At 42.9% G+C, this 21,962-nt stretch overlaps 2 protein-coding genes across 3 annotated transcripts in view; one reads left to right on the top strand and one right to left on the bottom strand.

The window, feature by feature from the left end:
- The window catches only part of Klhl8 (kelch like family member 8), a 68,849-nt gene that overhangs the window by 15,260 nt on the left and 31,627 nt on the right, over positions 1–21,962 (top strand). The window contains exons 2-3 of one of the 2 annotated variants that reach the window (XM_045143985.1): positions 17,368–17,576; positions 19,339–19,689. In XM_045143985.1, the coding sequence (XP_044999920.1) occupies positions 19,480–19,689 (210 nt within the window). In that variant the 5' untranslated portion in view covers positions 17,368–17,576; positions 19,339–19,479. The remainder of the gene's footprint in view (positions 1–17,367; positions 17,577–19,338; positions 19,690–21,962) is intronic. The other variant, XM_004661600.2, reaches the window with a different exon arrangement.
- On the bottom strand, positions 6,978–7,508 carry LOC123458754 (60S ribosomal protein L23a-like). Its single transcript, XM_045143986.1, has one exon. The coding sequence runs from the start codon at positions 7,506–7,508 to the stop codon at positions 7,038–7,040; it is 471 nt and encodes a 156-aa protein (XP_044999921.1). The 3' UTR covers positions 6,978–7,037.

Genomic DNA, 21,962 nt, shown 5'->3' on the forward strand with positions numbered 1-21,962 from the left:
ACTGAACCTTTAAGACTTGAGCCCAGGTATTTTGTTACAGCTACTAGAAAAGTAAGACACTAAGCAATTATTGTAAGTATTTTAAATGTGACAGAAAGTAAGTATAACAGCCTACATTGTGATAGACGCAATGAAAAAGATAAGGTTAGACTGTTATGGGCATCCAGTTTATCTTAGAGTTCTTTAAGGCTTGAATGAATCGTTTTCATTTGTTTTGTGTTGGGGCGTGTGTGTGTGTGGTGTATGCATGTGTGTGCACATGTGGGTGCCCCATGCACTGGTACGGAAGCCTCATTTCCTTGAGACAGGGTCACTTACTGAACTTGAAGCTCACCACATGTATTTATTTGAGAGAGAGAAAGAGGCAGAGAGATGGGGAGAAAAGGAACACACCAGGGCCTTTACCCACTGCAAACAAACTCCAGACACATGTGCCCCCTTGTGCACATGTGCGACATTGCACACTTATGTCACTGTGTATCTGGCTTATGTGAGACCTGGAGATTTGAACATGAATTCTTAGGCTTTGCAGGCAAGGGCCTTAACCACTGAGCCCTCACTTTTTTTCCTGGGTAGAATGGTTGACCAGGGAGCTCCTCCTGTCTGCCCTGCTTCCACTGCTTTGGTTATAGGTATGTACAACCAACCACACCCAGATTTTTAGGTAGGTGCTGAGAATTTCACTCAAGTCCTCATGCTTGCACAGCAAGCGTCTTATCGAGTCATCTGTCTCCTAGTTGCTGGCACAAACACTTGTCTAAAAGCAGCTGGTGGGGGCTGGAGAGATGGCTTAGTGGTTAAGCGCTTGCCTGTGAAGCCGAAGGACCCTGGTTTGAGGCTCGATTCCCCAGGACCCACGTTAGCCAGATGCACAAGGGGGCACACACATCTGGAGTTCGTTTGCAGTGGCTGGAGGCCCTGGCGTGCCATTCCTCTCTCTCTATCTGCCTCTTTCTCTCTCTCTCTCTCTGTTGTTCTCAAGTAAATAATAAAAATGAACAAAAAATTTCTTTAAAAAAGCAGCTGGTGGGGGCTGGAGAGATGGCTTAGCGGTTAAGCGCTTGCCTGTGAAGCCTAAGGACCCCGGTTTGAGGCTCGGTTCCCCAGGTCCCACGTTAGCCAGATGCACAAGGGGGTGCACGCATCTGGAGTTCGTTTGCAGAGGCTGGAAGCCCTGGCGCTCCCATTCTCTCTCTCCCTCTATCTGTCTTTCTGTCTGTCTGTCACTCTCAAATAAATAAATAAAAAATGAACAAAATATATTTTAGAAAAAGCAGCTGGTGGGAGGAAAGATTTTTTTTATTTTGGTTTAGTCTCAAGAGGAAACTTCATGATGGCAGAGGACAGCATGACATAAACAGAAGCTGGACATCACCTCTGCCATAGCAGGTGGTAATACCAGCAAGGCTCCACCTCCTAAATTGTCATTAGCTGGGGACCAAGCATTCAGAACACATGAGTCAATGAGGAAATTGATTCAGATCACTTACATCTTCCCCAACCCCTTATTTATTTTTGAGACAACGTTTAACACTGTAGTCCAGGCTATTTTGGAATTCACTGTGTAACCTAGCCTGGCTTAAATTCACAGTAATTCTCCTGCCTTAATCTTCTGAGTGCTGGGGTTATGGATATGAGAAGACAAGACTTAAAAATGAGTAAGAACTGAAAGGAGAATGTAGCAAGGCCAGGAGAAAGATATTTCAGAAAGTGAGGCTTGCTTGCCTAAGTTAGGATGAGAAATAGCATGGGATGTGTGGAGCACTGCATGTGCCAGGGGTTTGCCATCCTGTTATTTCACAAATAAGATAAAGGTGGAAAATTCATATACATATACCATTACCTTCCACATATAAAAATGTCCAAATGCTGATACCAGATTTTTCTTCTTTGTAAATTTTTAGTTCTTTATTTGCATGTGTGTCTGTTTGTATGTGTGCATCGCATATCAGGGCTTCTTGCCACTGCAAACAATACACACACACAGCTACACCTCCCCACTAATCTTTTTCAAATGTTGGAGGATAGAGTGATTAGACTTCCCTGGTGCCCTGATTTCCCTAAGAAAAAGACTCTTGGTGAAGCAGCCAGCTGGACCACAACTGAATCACCTTCATGCCACGCTGAACACTGCGCAGACTCTCTAAGGAAGTTGCACAAAGGTTTGAGCCACTCGCTGCTGATGCACACCTGGCTCTAAAAGGCGTGCCCTCGGCCATGACTTTCCCTGCATCCATTTCCTCCCTGGCCAGAAGGGGAGCATTTCCCTTGGTAACCTGACAGAAACACTAGTGTGACTTCTGCAGAACGGAGAGTGCCATCGATGTACACAGTCATTTTCATGAAGGTCTGCTATGACTGGTCCAAGACACTTCTGACTGCATAAGCAGGCTGTTGACTCACTGGTGACTGGAATAGAAGACGCCCTTCTATATTGCCTCCTGGTGTTGCAACATTATGCCCCATTAAAAGGTTCTTCCCAGTGATCTTTTCTTGCCTAATTTTGTTATCCATCATTGGTAGAGTGGCCTGTGCTGGTAACATGAGGAAAGAGCAGTCATAACTGGAATGGCAAAAGAAGTGACAGTGGAGTGGTTGCCCAATGAGCCACAGAAGCCAGAACGTGGCCAGGAGCTTTGACATCTGCAGAAGAGGCAGAGCTACAACGAACAGTTTGTGACAGTCATAGAAGAGGCTGAGCCACAGAACCAGCCTCAGAGCGCGAGGGAACGGGCTGCAGAAGCGGCAGTGGGGCAGCGGGGCAGCGGAAGGTGCTGTCAGGGCACTGCGGGGAGAGGAACAGTGGAAGAGAAGGGGAGAGACGATGGACCGCTGGGGCTGAAAGGGGCTGCAAAGAACCCCAGATCTTAGACCAGCTGTGGGCCCCACTCACTAGAAGAGAGAGCTGCTAAGTCTTGGCAACCAAGGCCCAGGTATTGTCGGGGCTACGGAAGTTGGAGTACTAGCTGTCGTCAAGGGCTAAGGAATTACTTTGTTCTAGGCACACTCCAGAGCTGTAAAAGGTCTCTGTAGGACCCAGAGTCGATATCCAGGCCTGTGTAAGAGCTAGGGCGCTTGCCACTGTAGGGCTAAGGTTCTGGTACCTGAGGCCCGCGTGAGCACTGTGGCACTAGCAGCTCCCTGCCACTGCAGCTGGATGTCTGCTGCCGCCAGTTCTTACTGTCAGTGCCGGGGGGTGGCAGTGCTGAAAGCGCGTCTCACCGGTCTGCGGTTTGCATGAGGAGGGGAGCTGCTTGGTAACTCGGGGAGATGGCTCAGTGAGTAAAAGGCTTCTTATGCACACATAAGGACTTGACTTCCGATTCCCGATACCTGCGCCTATCATCCCAGTGGTGGGGAGGCAGAAAGCACAGGACTCCCAAGGGCTTGCTGGCCACCAAGTTAAGTCAAATTGGTGAGCTGTAGGTTCAGTGAGAGATCCTGTCTTAAAGAATAAGTGGAGAGGTGACTGAGGAAAACACTTGTTGTCAATCATTTCATTCTACACACACAACCACCTTTGTGTATACCTGCACATACATTTGTGCCCACTTGCACACTACACACACATACAAAAAAGGACTATTTAAAAAAATATTTCATTTATTTATTTGAGAGAGTGATAATGGGTGCACCAGGGCCTCTAGCCACTGCAAACCAACTCCAGCTGCATGCACCACTTAGGGCATCTGGCTTTACATGGGGAATTGAACCCTGGTCATTAGTCTCTTCAGGCAAGCACCTTAACCGCTGAACCATCTCTTCAGCTCTGTAACAGAATTTTAAAAAATAGTCTTTTTCTGTGCCCGGCTAGCTCAGTTGGTAGAGCATGAGACTTTTAAAAATAGTCTTTTTGAGCTGGAGAATTGGCTCCGCAGTTAAGGTGCTTGCCTGCAAAGCCTAATGAACCAAATTTGATTCGCCAGTACCCATGTAAAGCCAGATGCACAATGTGGTGCGTGCAGCTGGAGTTGCTTTGAAGTGGCTGGAGTCCCTGGTGTGCCCATTCTCTCTGTCTCTGTGTGTCTCTCTGCTTACAAATAAACTTGCTTATTAACTTGTTTATTTAGGTGCGTGTATGTGGGTAGTTGAGGAATTGAACCCGCGTTATCAGGCTTTGCAAGAAAGTATATTTATCAGGGGGGAGGGAGGGAATTTCCGTGGTATATTATTTTATAATCATGGAAAATGCTAATAAAAATTTTAAAAAAATTAAAACAATTATCAATGAAAAAAAAAAGAAAGTATATTTATCTGCTCCCCAACTCTGGAAGACTGTGTTAAAAGAATTTTACATGGATTTTAAAAGTATTTTATATAAATTATAACAGTTTATATTCTTTTATCCCCTTGCCCCAGCTTCCATTACCGTGGAGGTCCTCCTCAATGGGGTTATGGTATTCATGATGGGGTCATGAAGGCCTGAGTCAGTCCTTGTGGGGTTGAGGGGGACCATGCCTCAGGGTATTCCTACCAACTTTGTGGCTCTTATAATCTTTCTGCCTCCTCTTTCACAATGTTCTCTGAGCCATGGCAGTCCTGTTGGCAGTCTGATTTAGTATTAAGTTCTCTGTAGCCTCTGGATTTCTGCTTTGGTAGGTTTTGATTTATCACCGAATCTGTCACCACTTTCTCTGCAATTTCTCCTGGGTCCTGGCAGATGTAGAGGTGGTACGTCTGTCTCATGGTGGGCTGTCTTCTTGTCTGATCAATAAATCTTAGTTCTCCTCCATTTTCTCTGCCATCTATAAAATAAAGCAGATTCTCCAAACAAAAGGGAGAGCCCCTTGGTCTAAAGGGGGTATGCAAATTTATTTGAGAGATTCCTGACAGTGGGATTCTGACTTAGTTTCCAGTATCAGATGTAAGTTCTCTTCCACTGAGCAGGCCTCATCTTCAATCAGAGAACAGTTGGTTACCCTCAGAGGCTATGTGCCACTATTGCACAAATGTGTACTTCTTGACCAGCTGGTTGATTTCATAGTCTGCAGGGTCCCCTGCTTATTCATGCTGTTGGTGACCATTGTCCTCCAGCAGCTACCATTGTGCTTTCTAGTACTCTGAGAGCTAGCCACGTGGGACTAGTTTCCCTGTCAGTTCCATTGTGGTAATTCCCTGTCCTGTGACCACAGCCTGTGGTTCCTTCAGCAAGGGGTCTTACCTCTTAGCTCTGGCAGGTAATCAAGTGTTTTGGCAATGCCCTACATTGTTTTGGGAACCTCATGAGTCTCCCTGGCCAGCAGGTCACTGTGGGGAGGCAACCCAGCTCTGGGCCTGGGATTTAGTGGCCAGAGATGGGCATGTTTTGAGCTGTTATGTATTGTCCAACTTCAAATACAAAAATGATTTTACATATTATTTTAAAACTGGATGTGGTAGTATAAGAATTCAAACCTCAGTTCAAAGGTAATGATCCCTGATGTCATAGTACTCAGATACTGTGTGTGACAGAAGTACTAAGTGAAAGAAGAATTCATAGACTAACCATTAGTAATGAAGAGTTGATCACGTTTTTATATCGCAGGTGGGGTGCACTGAGCACATGTCATGTTGATTCGTCCTTGACCCAGGAAATACACGGATCTTGTTAAAATGCAGTCTTTTGAAGGATGGAGAGATGGCTCAACACTTAAGACACTTGCCTGCAAAGCCTAGCGACCCAAGTTTGATTTCCCAGTCCCCACGTAAAACCAGATACACAGTGGTGCATGCATCTGAAGTTTGTCTGCAGTGGCTAGAGGTCCTGGTGTGCCCATTCTCTCTCTCTGTGTCTCTCTTCTCTCTCTCACTGCTTGCAAATAAATAAACATATATATATTTTTTAAAATGCAGTTTTTTAAAAAAGATTTATTTATTTATTTATTAGAGGGAGAGAGAGAGTGAGACTAGGCATGCCAGGGCCTCTAGCAATATAAATAGTGATATGCAAACAAACTTCTCATGCATGCACCACCATGTACAGCTAGCTTATGTGGGAACTAGAGAATTGAACCTGGTTCCTTAGGCTTTGCAAGCAAGTGCCTTAACAGCTAAGCCCTCTCTCCCACCCAAAATACTGGATTTAAAAAAAAAATTTTTTTGTTTATTTTTATGTATTTGTTTGAGAGCAACAGACAGAGAAGGAGGGAGGGAAGGAGAGAGAGAGAATGGGCATGCCAGGGTTTCCAGCCACTGCAAACAAACTCCAAACGTGTGTGTCCCCTTGTGTATCTGGCTAACGTAGGTCCTGGGGAATCGAGCCTCAAACCGGGGTCCTAAGGCTTCACAGGCAAGCGCTTAACCACTAGCTGTCTCTCCAGCTCCAAAATACTGTTTTTGATGCTAGGTGTATATCTCACTGGTAGAGTATATGCATGGAACCCTGGATTCAACCCCCTCATTCCATAATAATATAAATTTTTAATATGTGCTGCTCAATTTAATCTAAAACATAAAAGAAAAAAGGAGATGTACAGCTTTGTAGAAAGGAGAAATCACACCTCACTAGGAGAATTAGAGACAGCATCATGAAAGAAGCCTTGGGGCTGGGCAGATGCTTCATGGATCAAGTGCTTGCCATGCAAGTGTGAGGACATAAATTTGGATCCCTAGCACCCGTGTAAATGCTGGGTAGGTATGGTGTCCCACTAGTGCACAGCAAGTTCATTTTTTAAAATATTTTATTTATTAGAGAGAAACAGGGAAAGAGAGTATGGATGCACAAGGGTCTCTAGTTACTGCAAACGAACTCCAGATGTATGCACTACCTAGTGCATCTGGCTTATGTGGGTACTGGGGAATAGAACCTGGGTCCTTAGGCTTTGCAGGCAAATGCCTTAATCACTAAGCCATATCTCTAGCCCGCATTCATTTTTGTTGTGGTATATTTCACATATAGTTGTGTCATGGTTGGTGTACACACTCATTTGAAGGTCGTATATTTCTAGCAGTTTTAAATTTTCATTACAAGTTTTTATTAGGTAAACATGAGTTTTCATTTCTTTTTTTTTTATAGTGAAAAAAAAAGGTGTATTTAGAATTAACCAGCTGGATCCAGTTTAGATGATCCCAATTTTATTGGCAACATCCAAAGCATCATAATCGGGAGCCAGCCGAACATAGGCCTTCTTCTCTCCATCAGGCCTGATCAGTGTGTTGACTTTGGCCACATCAATGTCATAGAGTTTCTTCACAGCCTGTTTGATCTGGTGCTTGTTAGCCTTAACGTCTAAGATGAACACCAGGGTGATGGTGTCTTCTATCTTCTTCATGGCCGACTCAGTAGTCAGGGGGAACTTGATGATGGCACAGTGGTCAAGCTTGTTTCTCCTGGGGGTGCTCTTCCGAGGGTATTTAGGCTGCCTCCGGAGGCACGGTGTCTTGGGTTGCGGAAAGGTGGGTGACGTGCGGATCTTTTTCTTTTTGTGGCTGTGGACGCCTTTCAGCACGGCCTTCTTGGCTTTCAGGGCCTTTGCTTTGGCTTCAGCTTTGGGAGGGGCAGGAGCTTCCTTCTTCGCTTTCGGTGCCATCTTGGCCGAGTTTTCATTTCTTAAGGGTAAATGGTAGAAGTCAAATTTCTTAGTTATGTTGTACGTTTATATTGAAATGGTCAAAACATTTTTATGTCATGTGAACTTTTGCACCTACAGTATTATATAAAAATGGTTCAATGGTTTATTTGGTTGGAGGTTTTTTTTTTTTTTTTTTGGTTTTTTGAGGTAGGTTCTCGCTCTGGCCCAGGCTGACCTGACCTGGAATTGTTTTTTTTTTTTTTTTTTTTTAAAGGGTGCTTACTTCTGGGCATGGTGGTGCATGCATTTAATCCCAGCACTTGGGAGGTTGGGAGGCAGAGGTAGGAGGATCACCATGAGTTTGAGGCCACCCTGAGACTACAGAATGAATTCTAGATCAGCTTGGGCTAGAGTGAGACCTTACCTCAAAAAACCAAAAAAAAAAAAAAAATAATAATAATAATAATAAATAGAAAAGTTTAAAAAGGTACTTGCTTTCAAAACCTGCCAGCCTGAATTCATTCTTCAATATACACACACTTACCCAGATGTAAAATGGGTTTATTTATTACTGAATTTAAAATTTTTTATGGGCTGGAGAGATGGCTTAGCAATTAAGCTGCTTGCCTGCAAAGCCTAACAATCCTGGTTCAGTTCTCCAGTGCCCACGTAAAGCCAGATGCACAAAGTTACACATGCAACTGGAATTAGATTGCAACAGCTAGAGGCCCTGGTATATCCATTCTGTCTATGTCTCTCTCTCTCTGTGTATCTCTCTGTCTTTCTCTGCATGCAAATGAATGGATGAATAAATAAATAAACAAAAGTTCTTTGGTGATATGCAAACATTTTCTCATGTTCTGGAGCTTGCCTATTTGGTTTTTAAATTTTTAATTTGCTTTATTTATTTGAGAGAGAGAGTGGGCACACCAGGGCCTCTAGTCACTGCCAATGAACTCCAGATGTATGTGCCACTTTGTGCATCTGCCTTTATATGGGTACTGGGGACTCGAACCTGGGTCCTTGGGCTTTGTGGGAAAGTGCCTTACTTAAATGCTGAGCTCTCTCTTCAGCACCCCCCCCCCCTTTTTGAGACAGTCTCATGTAGCTCAGGTTGGCCTCAAACTCTTTATGTAGCTGAGAATGGCCTTGAGCTCCCTATCCTCCTTTCTCCACCTCCCTAGTGTTGGGATAACAGGCATGTGTCACCATACCCTGGTTTCTTATGTGGTGCTGGAGATTGAATCCAGGGCTTTATAAATGCTAGGCAAGCAGTCTATCTATTGAGTTATATGGCATCTCCCTCTTTAATTTTCTTACTGTTTTGTTTTCATGCCAAAGAGTTTTACCTTTTTGTTGTTACTCTGACCACATATCAAACTTTGGGTCTTGTGCATTATGAGGCATCACTGTACTATACTACCAGTCCACACTCTTTACCCAAAGGCTTTCATTTTTAATGGAATCCACTTTAGCAATTTTTTCTTTTGTGTATTGAAGAATACTTACTGACTTCCGGTTAAAATGGTGGCATAGGTACCACACTAAAGCAGCCTAGGGCGGGGGGCGGGGGGAAGACCAAAAAAACCTCAGCAAAATATACACTTTTACTAAAAAGCGAGGTGTATAGGAAATTGAAACAGCAGTGGAGTAGTAGGAGAGATCCAGAGCATCCAGAGCCCGCACAGGCCGGCAAAAGCGGCCCGGCAGCTCCGCTGACCACAGTGGTGGCGCACCAGAAAGCTGCCAGGCTCGGCTTGAGCGGCAGGAAGAGCCAGGTGCGGGAGCTTCCCCTCACACCGCGCTCTCCGCAACTCGGGAAACGTGAGGGGAGAGCGGCAGTGAGCAGCGGAGGAGCAGACCACGAGGTAGAAGAACACGTGGAACAGCGAGACAACCAGAGCAGCTGTGGCTCCCTCCCCTCCCCCACCACCTGAGCCCAGCTCTAGTGAAAGGGGAGCAGTGGTCCCGGGACCCGGCCACGCCAACTTGAGCCGATAGCAGGACCCAGGCAACATCAGCGGCTCTGGCACCGGCAATGGTGGCCCCAGCAGTGATGGATCCAGCAGCAGCAGCAGCAGCAGCAGCAGCTTCAGCAGTAGCAGCTTCAGCAGCAGCAGTGGTGGAGAATGAAATTTCATAGGGGAAAGTGCGGGGGGGGGGGGAGGGTATTACCATGGGATATTTTTTATAATCATGGAAAATGTTAATAAAAATTGTGAAAAGATCAAAAATAAAATAAAAGAATACTTACTGTATCTAAAAATTAAAACTTGGTATTATCAAGGCATGAAGCTTTTTTCTTCTAAAAGTTTTATAATTTTACATATAATTACATATATATAGTATATTTTATATGCTAGATAAAATCATAGACTATATAAAGCTTTATATGTAGCCTATTCATGTATGTATGCATAAATTTTAATATTTTATTTATTTATTTGAAAGAGAAAGATAGATATTTAATTACTTGAGAGAGTATGGGCACACTAGGGCTTCTAGCTACTATAATGAACTCTGGACAAATATGCCACCTTGTGCATCTGGCTTATGTGGGTACTGAGGAACTGAACCTGGGTCCTTTGGCTTTGCAGGAAAAGTACCTTATCAGCTAAGCCATCTCTCCAGCCCATCACCATTTTACTTTCTAGAGGTTATCTACATGAATACTATGCATAAGTGAAATGAAGCTATTTTATTCTTTTTTTCTTTCATTTATTTATTTTTTATTTCTTGCTATTTTAAATTTGACTTTTTGTATCTGGTATAATTCACTTTGTAGGATGTCCTCAGTTTGAGTTATAGCATATGCCAGGATTTTCTTCTTTTGAGGTTGAATAATATTCCATTGAAGCATATATGCCACATTTTCTTTGTGTAGTCATCCACTGATAGACATTAAAGACACTTTTATCTCATTTTATTCTGAATAATGCTAGATTGAACATGAGTTTGCAAATACAGTTTTCTCTTTGAGGCCCTGTTTAAAGTTCTTCTGGCTCTTTATTCAGATTTCTGACTTTCATATTAATTTTATTTATATTATTTTTAAGAATATCTGTAGTTTCCATAGCAATGATGCTATTTTATATACCTATTAAGACAGCAAAGGGGGCTGGAGAGATGGCTTAGTCAATAAGGCACTTGCCTGCAAAGCTAAAGGACCTCAGTTTGATTCCCCGGGATCACATAAGCCAGATGTGAAAGGTGACATGCATTTGGAGCTTGTTTGCAGTGTCTGGAGACCCTGGCATGCCTTTTCTCTCTCTCTCTCTCTCTCTCTCTCTCTCTCTCACTTGCTCTGTCTCTTTCCCTTTCTCAAATAACTAGATGAAAATAATTTTTAAAAAAGAGGGCTGGAGAGATGGCTTAGCGGTTAAGCGCTTGCCTGTGAAGCCTAAGGACCCCGGTTCGAGGCTCGCTTCTCCAGGTCCCACGTTAGCCAGAGGCACAAGGGGGCGCACGCGTCTGGAGTTCGTTTGCAGAGGCTGGAGGCCCTGGCGCGTCCATTCTCTCTCTCTCCCTCTATCTGTCTTTCTCTCTGTGTCTGTCGCTCTCAAATAAATAAATAAATAATGACCAAAAAAAAATTAAAAAAAAAAAAAAGAGTGTAGCTGGGCTTGGTGGCGCATGCCTTTAATCCCAGCACTTGGAAGGGAGAGGTAGGAGGATCGCTGTGAGTTTGAGGCCACTCTGAGACTCCAGGTCAGCCTGGGCTAGAGTGAGACTCTACCTCAGGGGAAAAAAACAAAAAGAGTGCAAAGGGTCCAGTAGTACTGCATCCTTCCACACGCTTGCCTGCTCTCCCTCCTCCTTGTATTGAGATATCGTCCAGCTTTAATCTGTCGCACGCCCTTGGTTAAGGATGTTGAGCATTGATCATATACTTGTTGGATACTTACATATCATCTTCAGAGAAAGAGCTCTATCTTTTGCCTATTTTAAAATCAGGCTTTATTATTGCTGAGTTGTAGGGTCTTTTTTCTCATTTGTGAGGGTGCTAGGGATCCCCCTCTGCTGTGCTAGGCAAGCTGCCTGCCTCTGAGTCACATCTCAGCCTTGAGTTGTAGGAATTCTTTACACATGGGGATTTTTAACTCCCTAGCAAATGAGTGGGTTGTCTTTCTACTTAATTGTTTCTTTTGCTGTAAAGAAGTTTCAAAGTTTGATGTTCCATTTGTCTCTGCTTCTGTTGCTTGTAATTTGGGTGTGATACATAAAAAAGAATTCATTGTCAAGTTGAGTGCCCTGAAGCTGCTTTTTTTTTTTTTTTTTTTTTTTTTTTTGGTTTTTTGAGGTAGGGTCTCACTCTAGCCCAGGATGTCCTGGAATTCACTATGGAGTCTCAGGGTGGCCTCGAACTCACAGCAATCCTCCTACCTCTGCCTCCCAAGTGCTGGAATTAAAGGCATGCACCACCACACCCGGCCTGAAGCCTTTTTCATCTGGTTTTCTTCTAGTAGCTCTTTAAAAAAAAAAAACAAAAATTTTATGTTAATTTAATTTTGTTTGCTTGAGGTAGGAGCTGTTAAGCCTGTAATGGCCACAAACTCATGGTCCTCCTGCCTCAGCTCCTGAGTGCTATAATTACAAGCCTATCTGTCCTCTAATAGTTTTAGGGTTGAATCCTTTTTCAGTTAGTTATTAGTCAGTAATGGAAAGTGAGGCACCAACTTCATTCTTTTGCATTTTTTATCCCAGGGTTTGTTTGGTTGGTTGATCTTGTTGTTGCTGTTGTTTGTCCATCTGGGTTTTCTGTTTGTTTATTTTGTTTTGCTTTTCAGTGCTGAGAATTGAAACCAGGGCCTCCTATGTACTATGTAAGTGTTTTGTCACTGAACTACATCCCCATCTCTTGGTTTTAAAATAAGGTCTTGCTATGTAGCTCAGGCAAACCTTGAACTTGAAATGTAGCCTATGCTGGTCTCAAACTTGCAGTCCTCCTGCCTCTGTTCCCAAGTGTTAGGAGTCCATGTGAGTGCCTCTGTGCCCTATTGGTACCTTGTTTTTAGGTAGTATTTTGTTGTTGTTTTCACGGGGGGTCTCACTCTAGACCAGGCTGTAGCCCTAATCTGTCCTCAAATTCACAGTGATCTTCCTACCTCTGCCTCCCAATGATGGGATGAAAAAGTGTGTACCACCACACACTAGGCTATAGTAGCTTTTAAAAATATGTGTAGTTCCTGACTCAGCACTTGAGAGGAGTGATCTCCTACCTTGAAAACAACAACAATAACAACAAAAAAGTATTTACTACTGTTAAATAAATTTATTTATTGTGCATGTGTGTATGTGAGAATGCAGGTGTGTGGGGGGAGATCAGAGGACAACTTTTGACTTGGTCCTTGCCTTCCACCTCATAAACCATAATCTCTCGAGCTTCCAGGAAATTGTCCTGTCTCTGCCACCTTTCTCACCATAGGTGCACAAAGATTACGGAAAGCTTCTATGTGACTCAAGTACTCAGTAGGTGCATGACAATCACTTTTATCTACTGGGCCATTTCCCCAGTCCTTTTTAAAATCACTGATAAGTTCTTTGCTTTTGAGAGGATCAAATTTGCTTCAGTTTACAGCTAGGCCTAAGTTTCAGTTTCCCGGAGAGGCAGGCAAGATCTCTGGGAAAAACCACGAACAAAGGAACAAAGGGCTGTTAATCAACAGGGTCCCTAATATGTGGCCTGGGGAAGATAGCTGCCCAGGGGCCTCAGTCAGTTCCTGCAATACCTTTGGACTATGACCAAACAAAAGACTTGCCTGAGATAGCAAGCTCCAGGGCTGAGTCAGTTCCTGCAAAGTTTTAAAACATGTCTAACATGTCCAAGGATGGTAAAATCTGGGCCTCAGCCAATCAAAGGTGTACAAATGTAACTGCTGCTTGCTTAGTCAATCACATTAGAAGATGACCTAACCCTCCTAAAATTCCCCTAGCTGTGCAGAAAAGGGGCCTGTGTGTTCCTCTCAGGGTCCCCATTTTGTATGAATGGTTGACCTCCACATGCTGGCTGATTCTGCAGAATAAAGCTCTTTGCTTTTACATACTATTCACATCTGGGGTCTTTCTTCAGCGATTCTCGGACCCTTACACTTTGAACTCTACTTTTTGATACTATAGCTATTTCAGTATAGTTTAGTTTTTATTATTAGCATGGTTATTTTTTTCTGCTTAACATATTTGTATCTTTACACTTAAGAAGGGTTTTTTGTAACTTCTATTTGCTTTTCTTTTTCATCCAGTCTAACAGTGTTTGTCTATTTTATTTTCATTTATTTATTTGAGAAAGAGAGAAGGAGACAGAAAGAGGTAGAAAGACAATGGGTGTTCATGGCCTCCAGACACTGCAAATGAACTCCAGACACATGTTCTCCCTTGTCTATCTGGCTTATGTGGGTCTTGGGGAGTTGAACCTGGGTCCTTTGGCTTTCCAGGCAAACACCTTAAAGGCTAAGCCATCTCTGCAGCCCTAGTCTATTTTTTAATTTAATTTTAATTTTTAAATTTTGTATATGTATTATGTGCTTGTATGTACATGTGTTCATGTGTATAGGTACACATGGGGGCCAAAGGATGATGTCTAATATCTTCTTGATAAATCTCTACTTTATTTCATCAAGGCGGGCTCTCTCTCTTGAACCTAGAGTTTGCCAGTTTGACTAGTCTAGCTAGCCAGCCTGCCTCAGAGCTCCCATCTCTACCTCCCAGTTGCTAGAATTATAGACTGACCTCCAGGCCCACCTGGCATTTCTGTGGGTGCTAGGGACTTGAGATTTGAACTCCAGACTTCATACACTTCATCCATTGACACACTCCATAGCATCTATATGTCTGTTTTTTGTTTAGGTTTTTTTTTTAATTTTGGGGGGGTTTGCTTTTTCAAGGTAGGGTTTTGTACTAGCCTGGGCTGACCTGGAACTCAATCTGTAGCCCCAGGCTAGCTTCGAACTCACAGCAGTCCTCCTACCTCAGCCTCTCAAGTGCTGGAACTAATGGTGTGTGTGCCACCATGTCTACCTGTTTATCTGTTTTTAAGGGATTATTGAAGATAAATATAGATTCACATATAGTGGTAAGAACTAATGGATCTTGTGTGTCCTTCACCTCTTTTCCCCTCATGATGGTCAGGAAACAAACAGAGAGAACTTGGAATGGATGGGGGACCTGTTACCCCAATATCTGCTCACTGAGCTATCTTCCTCCCACTGGGATCTACCTCTTAAAGCTTCTACCATCTCCTAGTAGTGCCACGAGCTGTCCCCACACTACTTAAGACTTGGATCTTTGGGTGGTGCTTATGATCTAAGCTATTGCAGTGCTTACTGTATGTAACACATGATACCAATTTAGTGACTTGAAATAACACAAATTTATTCTCTCACACTTTCTGTTTAGAAGTCTGGCCTCCATTAGGTGAGTCCCATACTTGGGTCTACAAGGCTATATTTTGAAAATGTTGATCAGAATGCATTTTTTTAAACTTTTTCTTAATATATTTTTAGTTATTTGAGAGTGACTGACAGAGAAAAAGAGGAAGAGAGAGAGGGAGAGAGAGAGAGAGAGAGAGAGAGAGAGGGAGAGAGAGAGAGAGAGAGAGAAAGGCACGCCAGGGCCTCCAGCCACTGCAAACGAACTCCAGATGCATGCGCCCCCTTGTGCATCTGGCTAACGTGGGTCCTGGGGAATTGAGCCTCGAACCGGGGTCCTTAGGCTTCTCAGGCAAGCGCTTAACCGCTAAGCCATCTCTCCAGCCCTCAGAATGCATTTTTGCATGGAGACTGAACTATGGGGAAAAAAATCTCCTTGCCCTCTCTTGCAATAGTTAACAGAACGCATTCCCTCTCAGCTGCATACTGGACCCCTAGCTTTTCCCTGTCACGAAGAGGCCTCCCTCAGGTTCTTGGGCTTGCCTGTTATTCCCATACATGGGAATATTTTGGGTCTTCCATTTTAGGTCTTGACAATAAAACAGTTCTTTTCTAGCTTTCTTTAAATTTTTATTTTTATTTGTTTGAGAGCAACAGACAGAGAAAGAGGCAGAGAGAGAGAAAGAATGGACGCCCCAGGGCCTCCAGCCACTGCAAACCAACTCCATATAGATGCATGTGCCCCCTTGTGCATCTGGCTAACATGGGTCCTGGGGAACCGAGCCTCAAAGTGGGGTCCTTAGGCTTCACAGGCAAGCGCTTAACCACTAAGCCCTCTCTCCAGCCCAATAAAAGTTTTTTGACCACTAAAAGTGACTAAAATTAATTGATTATTGAAACAAGTAACCAAGTTAAGAGAGTAAAATTAGAAGGGGCTAAATTGGGAAGAACAGATTATAGTGTATAAAAAGAGATTTGGGAATGGATTTGTTTCTACTTCTGTGTACAAAGGTATAGTTCACATGGTGACTACAAAAAGCGCGGCATGGTGGCATATGCCTTAAGTATCAACATTTGGGAGGCTGAGCTGCGAGAATCACTGTGAGTTCAAAGCCAGCCTGGGCTACAGGGTGAGTTCCAGGTCAGTCTGGGCTAGAATGAGATCCTGCCTTGAAAAGAAAAAACCAAAAATAAATAAATAAATAAATAAATAGTGTCATGTAGATAAGGAATGAAAGTAAGACAATTAAAATTTATTTACTGGGCTGGAGAGATGGTTTAGTGGTCAAGTGCTTGCCTGTGAAGCCTAAGGACCCCAGTTCGAGGCTCAATTCCCCAGGACCCATGTTAGCCAGATGAACAAGGGGATGCACATGTCTGGAGTTGGTTGGCAGTGGCTGGAAGCCCTGGCACACCCATTCTCTCTCTCTCTCTCTCTCTCTCTCTCTCTCTCTCTCTCTCTCTCTCTCTGCCTTTTTCTCTGTCTCTCTCAAATAAATTAAAAAAAAATAAAAACAAAAAAAAGTTTTTTAAAAGATGTTCTTACTGTTCAACATGTTTAATAGTCTGAAGTGTGCTTTCTCAATGCAACTGCTAGATGTGTAGTATCTCATTGTTTTTGACAGGTAGTTTGGCAACATGTATCAGATTGTAAAAATATTCTCTCCTTCAAACTCCTCCCAAGACTGACAGTGGCAGAGCCTTTCTCTCCAGGATGCTTACACAATTATATATAATATAGCATAAGCAATTGCATGGCATCCCATAACCTTCCTACATTCTATTGCCTAGAAGTTAATTACAGGCCTACGGCCATACCACCCTTAATGTGCCCAATCTTGTCTAATCTTGCAGGGTCAGGCGTGGTTAGCATTTGGATGGGGAAGTTAATTACAGGTTCTTCCCACATTGAGGAGATTACTTAAAGACATAGACAGTTGTTGGGGGGTGTGGGGGGGAAGGTGGTCACCATCATGTTTCTGCCACAGAAATTTTAATATTTTTTGTTATTTATTTATTTGAGGATGACAGAGAGTGAAAGTGGCAGATAGACAGAGAATGGGTGCACCAGGACCTCCAACCACTGCAAATGAACTCCAGATGCGTGCGCCACCTTGTGCATCTATTTGGCTTACGTGGGTCCTGGGGAACACAAGCCTCAAACCAGGGTTCTTAGGCTTCACAGGCAAGCACTTAACCGCTAAGCCATCTCTCCAGCCCTGCCACAGAAATTTTATGAACGTATTAAAAGCTATAATCTATAATCTTATGTTGGTCATTTTGGTTTCTATCAAAAGCTGGACATGAGATTAAGAATAAAAAACCCTAGTGTAGCCAAAGTTCTAGGTAAGGTATTTAGAATTTTTTTAAATTGCATAATATTCAAAACTTTTAATTTTAAAATGAAGATTCACAATGTTGTTTATAGCTTCATATGTACTTCATGAATCTGTTGTAGCATTTCATGTATTTCTCAGGATAATCCTATGAGAGGACTTACATCTTTTTTATAGTTGAAGAAACAGGTTTAGAAAAAGACTTCACAAGCTGGATGTGGTGGCTCACACCTTTAATCCCAGCACTCGGGAGGCAGAGGTAGGAGGATTGCTGAGAGTTCGAGGCCACCCTGAGACTCCATAGTGAATTCCAGGTCAGCCTGGGCTAAAGACCCTACCTTGAAAAACCAAAATAAAAGAAGACTTCACAAAAGATCACATAGCCAGTAAGTACTGAAATAGGTGATTTAATTTAAAACCCTTTATCTCTGTTACCAGAGTAGAATTATGGCATATATCTATTGATGTGAATATTCAACAGATATACTTGACAATGAGATAGATTTCAGTATCCATGTAAATAATAAATTATATATGAAAATACAGACAAATGAGGCCTGTATGTTATAGTGCAGCAGTTCCTATATCCCTCAAAATAATCCTGTAAGTGACCTCTCCATTTCCCAAAAGAGATAACTAAGGTTTAAGTAGGTCACAGTTGTCCTAGGGTTATAGTTAGTAAACAGTGGAATCATGATCTGACATCAGAATCTAAGATGAACTTAATTCTATCAAAATAACCTTCATTAAAAACTGGGGAAACCGGAGGGAGGGAGGTTATTACCATGGGGTATTTTTTATAATCATGGAAGTTGTTAATAAAAATTTGGAAGAAAAAAAAAAACTGGGGAACTCAGGCTGGAGAGCTGGCTTAGCAGTTAAGGCACTTGCCTACAAAGCTAAAGGACCCAGGTTCGATTCCCTAGGACCCACATAAGCCAGATGCACAAGGTGGTACATGTATCTGGAGTTGGTTTGCAGCAGCTTGAGGCCCTAGCGTGCCAATTCCCTCCCTCCCTCCCTCCCTCCCTCCCTTCATCTGTCTGTCTGTCTGTCTATCTATCTATCTATCATCTATCATCTCTAGCTGCCTCTCTCTCACTCTAATAAATAAAAATAAAATATTTTTAAAAAATTGGAAAAGCCTTTAATCCCAGCACTTGGGAGGCAGAGGTAGGGGAATCACCATGAATTCAAGGCCACTCTAAGACTACATAGTAAATTCCAGGTCAGCCTGGGCTAGAGTGAAACTCTGTCTCGAGAAAACAAAAAAATGAAACAAACAACAACAACAACAAAAAACAACCCTGGGGAAAAGGTTTGCATGCTCAAGTTTCTAAATTATAATTTTTAGTTCATAGCTTCTATTTTTGAAGATAGTGTATTCCACTTTTCAAAAGTCATGTGCTTTTACTTATTCTCATACTAAATCTTAAAGGCATTCTTGGGCTAGGGAGATGGCTCAGTGGGTAAAGCCCTGGCCACACAAGAGGGCCTGAATTTGGATCCCTACCACACACATAAATATAGGATGAGTGGGCTGGAGACCATCTGTAAACCCAGCAAACAGGAGGTGGAGGCAGGGAGTCCTTGGGGCAAGCTGGCTACTTAGACTAGCTGAATCAGCAAGCTCTGGGCACATGTGAAAGATCCTGCTTTGGTGAAAAAATAAACAGAGCAATTGAGGAAGAACTGACATCAACCTCTGGCCTCCACATGTGCATGCATATATACCACACATCTCTCTCACACACACACCCACACACAAGTTCATTTTATGATACAAAATAATAAGATAAAGTGTTATGTGACATTCAGCATAAAAACTACAAAGTTTTAAAAAGTGTTTTATTTATATTTAATTATTTGAGAGAAAGAGGCAGAGAGAGAGAGAGAGAATGTGCCAGAGCATCCAGCCACTGCAAATGAATTCTAGACACATGCGCCACCTTGTCCATCTGGCTTACTGGGTCCTGGGGAATTGAACCTGGGTCCTTGGATCTGCAGGCACACGCCTTAACTGCTAAGCCATCTCTCCAGCCCCAAGGCTTTTTAAATGGTGTTTGCTATGGCTATTTTACGTATATCATTAAAATTATAATTTCTAATGATGACTTTCTCTTTTGGTTTTCCTGTGATTTTTCTCAGCAAAATGAACAGTGACCACTGAGAGAGTCTTGAAGGAAGTCTGAAGTGAGGGGCTACATCCATGTCCTGTTATCTTGGCCAGCGAGGAGGAGTCGATGGGATGTTTGAGAGGAGAGCTGTATAAAGAGAAGAGTGCTGCAAATGGCTTCAGAACTCGTGGGTGGGAAACAAGCCAGGAACCATGTCTCAAAGGGGAAGCGGCAACACCAGCCACTGAAGAGCAGAGCTTCCGTTAGCGACTGTGATGGGGACGACTCCTTCATCTTTGAAGCAAATGAAGCTTGGAGAGATTTTCATAGTTCTCTTCTTCGATTTTATGAAAATGGAGAACTCTGTGACGTCACTCTAAAGGTGAGACTGCCACTTCCCTTTCCCCGGCCTCTTCAGTGTACTGTGAAACATGCGGGCTTCTGTAAATTCACAAGGCAGGATTTTTGGTGCACACTTACTGTCATTGTAGGATCTATTTTAATCTGTTATTTATTTACTGTTGAGTCAGTGTCACCAGCTCATGATCTTCCTACCTCAGTTTCCCAGGTGCAGCGGTTACAGGCATGTGCAGCCCGTATAGCTCAGGCCTTTTTTTTTTTTTCCTAATTTTTATTTTATTTATTTATTTTTGGTTTTTCAAGGTAAGGTCTCACTCTAATCCAGTCTGACCTGGAATTCACTATGTAGTCTCAGGGTGGCTTTGAATTCACAGCCCTCCAAGTACTGGGATTAAAGGTATGTACCACCATGCTCGGCTTATTTTATTTATTTAAGAGAGAAAGAGGCAGATATGAGAGAGAGAGAGAGAGAATGGGCACACCAGGGCCTTCAGCCATTGCAGACAAACTCCAGATGCATGCACTATCCTGTGCATCTGGCTTACATGGATCCTGGGGAATTGAGCCTGCGTCCTCTGTGTCCTTTGGCTTTGTAGGCAGGCACCTTAGCCATTAAGCCATCTCTCCAGCCCACCTCAGTCCTTTTTAATTGAAGGAAGAAGGAATGGGGGAGGGGGTAAATGAAGAAAATTAGCATAAAATTACTAATTTGTTGCTGATAGTCTTTTAGTTTTGCAACTCTAGAACAATAGTTATTATTAGGGAGATTACTAACTTAGCATCCATTTATCAGATATGTTTTAAAATTGTTAATTTAAAAATCTTGATTTGGGGGCTGGAGAGATGGCCCAGTGGTTAAAGGCACTTGCTTGTAAAATCCGACAGCCCAGGTTCAGTTCCCCAGTACCCACATAAAGCCTGCTGCACAATGTGGCTCATGTGTCTGGAGTTTATTTGCAGTAGCAGGAGGCTCTGGGGTGTCCATTCTCTTTTTTTCTTTCCCTCACTTCCCCTCTCTCTCCCTCAGATAAATATTGTTTTTATTTTTATTTGTTTTTATTCATTTATTTATTAGAGAGAGAGAGAAAATGGGCTTACCAGGGCCTCCAGCCACTGAAAATGAACTCCAGACACATGTGCCACCTTGTGCATATGGCTTACGTGGGACCTGGATAATCGAATCTGGATCATTAGGCTTCACAGGCAAGTGCCTTAACTGCTAAGCCATCTCTCCAGCCCCTGATACTGTTTTTAAATCTTCATTTTATTTTTAACTCAAAATCAAGAATTAGCTGGGTATAGTGGCACACACCTTTAATCCCAGCACTCAGAAGGCAGAGGTAGGAGGACTGCTGAGTTCAAGGCCACTTTGAGACTACATAGTAAATTACAGGTCAGTCTGGACTAGAATGAGACCCTACCTTGAAAAACCAAAAAAAAAAAAAAAAAAAAAAAATTATTTTCTGTTTTCTCATCTGTTTTACTGGATGTCTGATAGTTTACCTCCCCTTCATTGCTATACCTGATAGGTGAGAATTTTAATGTGTGTGTGGCAGGGAAGTAGAGTTTATTCAGACTTGGATGAAGTCTGTAGTACACCTTTAGTCAGTGATCATGTTTTGCTTAATAGTCCTATTGCAGTCAGGGTCACATTGCTGGTAGAAATCACCCAACCAAGAGCAGCTTGTGGGAAAAACAGGTTTATGTTGGCTTACAGGCTCTATGGGAAGCTCCATGATGGCAGGGGGGAGCAATGGCATAAGCAGAGGGTGGACATAACTCCCTGGCCAACATAAAGTAGACAATAGCAACAGGAGAGTGTGTCAAACACTGGCAAGGGGACACTAGCTATAACACCCATAAGCCTGCCCCCAACAATACACTTCCCCCAGGAGGCATTAGTTCCCAAATCTCCATCAGCTGGGAACCTAGTATTCAGAACACCTAAGTTTATGGGGGACACCTGAATCCAACCTCCACAAGTCCTGATGTTAACTGGCATGGGATAAAACTGTGTGACAGAGCCCATATTCTGATTGCTTCCATTGCACAAACTACATTTTTGTTTTCTCTGTGATAGTTTTTCTTTTTGAAAAATTAATTTTAAAAATTATTTTTCATTGCAAGTAGAGAGAAAGTGAGAGAGAGAATGGTTTTGCCAGACTTTCTTGCCATTGCAAATGAGTTCCAGATGTGTGTGTCACTTTGTGTGGCTTTACTTGGGTACTGGGGAATCAAACCTGGGCCAGCAGGCTTTGCACACAAGCTACTTTAACCAGTGAATGATCCCCCAGC

This window comes from Jaculus jaculus, chromosome 2, assembly GCF_020740685.1.
Source record: "Jaculus jaculus isolate mJacJac1 chromosome 2, mJacJac1.mat.Y.cur, whole genome shotgun sequence".
Lineage (NCBI taxonomy): Eukaryota > Metazoa > Chordata > Mammalia > Rodentia > Dipodidae > Jaculus > Jaculus jaculus.

Coding starts and splice junctions, on each gene's coding strand:
- LOC123458754 (XM_045143986.1), bottom strand. CDS start 7,508: ATGGCACCGAAAGCGAAGAAGGAAGCTCCTGCCCCTCCCAAAGCTGAA.